At 35.1% G+C, this 2,073-nt stretch overlaps 1 protein-coding gene across 1 annotated transcript; it reads right to left on the bottom strand.

Moving 5' to 3' along the window:
* Nucleotides 1-1,622, bottom strand: Vps37B (vacuolar protein sorting 37B). The gene is made up of 4 exons (XM_018029390.2): nt 1,082-1,622; nt 836-1,007; nt 656-738; nt 1-444 (listed from the first exon to the last, which is right to left on the bottom strand). Exons 1-4 carry the CDS (start codon nt 1,211-1,213, stop codon nt 178-180), a joined length of 654 nt encoding a protein of 217 aa, XP_017884879.1. The 5' UTR covers nt 1,214-1,622; the 3' UTR covers nt 1-177.
* Nucleotides 1,623-2,073: the final 451 nt, after the last annotated feature.

The raw sequence follows: 2,073 nt of genomic DNA, 5'->3' as shown, positions 1-2,073 counted from the left end.
TGATAATATTATAAAATTTAATAGCTTAATTTTATATTATCTTCATATACAGCGCTTTTCAATGAAATGCTACCAACTTTTTATATTACATCTTATACAATAGAATTTCAGTAGTTGTAAACTGAATTGATACGAATATACGTTTTGTTTTATGAGTATTTTATACACAGAATATAATTAATATGGCCTGTAATGAGGTAAACCAGATGGCACAGGCATTGGCATTGAAACAGGCCCGGCTGGATATGGAATTGACGGTGTAATACCAGGATAATTAGTGGCAATCGGATAACCAGGACCAGTAGTAGAATGCGATTTTTTAATTAATTCCCTTAATTTATCTACTTTAACTTTTCGCAGATGCATCAATTTCCGTCCTGATAAGAATTGTTCAAAAAATTCGTCTACCTCCATATCTCCAGCTAAAAATTTCTCAGCTATGGTCTGCAATTCAAGAACGAACTTGTTATTCCCTAACAAAATGATATCGTTCAATAATTATAACTAAACTGTGGATCTTACGCATTTATAATAAAATTAGGTATGTGAAAAACGTATAAAATACAAAGTAATAATAGCAAAATACCGTAATATTTAAAGGATTAAAGGTTAATATATTGTCAACATAACACATTGTCAACAATTAGAATTGTACCTCTGATTTTTCTTCAATCTCAGCTGCTGCAGTTTGAAGCAAATCTAATGCAGTGTCAACACTCATGTCTCCAGATTTGTCCTCTAAATTAAATAATTAAAATTGACGAATTATTATTTATAACAACGCAACGTGTTTCCTAATGTAAATGAGTATAATGTATTAGTTACAAGTACATACTTAATTCATCTAATTTTTCTTTTACATTTGAACATAATCTATTTGCTGTTTCACTGAGTTCCTTTAATATCTGTTTACCCTCTTGTAATTCTGGTTGCCTTGATAAATTAAATTCTGCTAATGACCTATTACTTGCCATTAACATTTCCTTTTCTGTTTCCAAATCTTTGAACTAGAAGGTGGATCAAAATACACAATTAATAACAATAAAAGAGTAGAACATAATATGGATAGAATAATAACTACCTGCTTTACATCCTTCACAATATCTTCAAATTTTGCATCATTATTTAATAATTCTTTGAGTTCATCATTCGTCAAGTGTGTCAACAGTCCGAGTGCTGCAGGTATGTCAGGTTCTTGATTTGGTTTGAACATTGTTTGGTCTCGATCAATTACACAAGATCAAGTTTATGAATAAAACTGTATGTTGTAGAGAAATGATAAATATTTATTTTCCACACTACGTTCCAATTAGACAGAATTACACACTGCGCTACTCGCTTAATACAAAGTAAATTATGTCACTCGAAGGAACAGTATTAGAGATGTAACGAAACGTAGCTTTCGATATAATTATGAATATTCATATACAATTATACATGCATAAATTGAACAATGATACATTTACTGCTTCTGAGGAGTCTTATAAATAAGCAACGCAATTTCTATTTTTCTTGCCATCACCATTGAATAATATGAAAGAGACACGCAACGTACAAACTCAACTTAGCCAAATTTTAATAATTTTGACTAACAGAGTGTGCTGTATTTACTGTGCAATCCCAGCCAACCATCTGCCTGCAGATTGCCGACAGATTGCCGGCAGATTCTGCCCTCTGGAGCAAAGTCTGCAGACAGATTGCCGGAAAGTTGCGTCCGCATTATGCCGGCAATTTTCCGGCAGGCCTGCCATCAGACCCTGGCCGCAGAATGACTGCAGGCCCTGCCGGCAGATCTGCTATCAATCTGGCGGCAGTTTGCGACAGGCACTGCCGGCAGATCTGCCATCTATCTGGCGGCAGAAGCGCATCAGACGTGACATCAGCCGCTGGCGACAGAATAACTACAGATTGACTACAGATCCCGTCGGCAAGTCTGTCATCAATCTGTAATCATTCTGCCGTCAACCGTGATAGCATATCTGCCGCCAGAATGACGCCAGATTTCTTGTCAGAATGACAGCAGTCTATCGTACATTATGATAAAATTCTGTCAAATATTATTGTATATACGGA

Source organism: Ceratina calcarata, unplaced genomic scaffold (assembly GCF_001652005.2).
Source record: "Ceratina calcarata isolate Rehan_Ccalc_2016 unplaced genomic scaffold, ASM165200v1 scaffold127.2, whole genome shotgun sequence".
Lineage (NCBI taxonomy): Eukaryota > Metazoa > Arthropoda > Insecta > Hymenoptera > Apidae > Ceratina > Ceratina calcarata.
The sequence above is the reverse complement of the archived record's forward strand: the minus strand, read 5'-3'. Positions and strand labels throughout refer to the sequence as shown.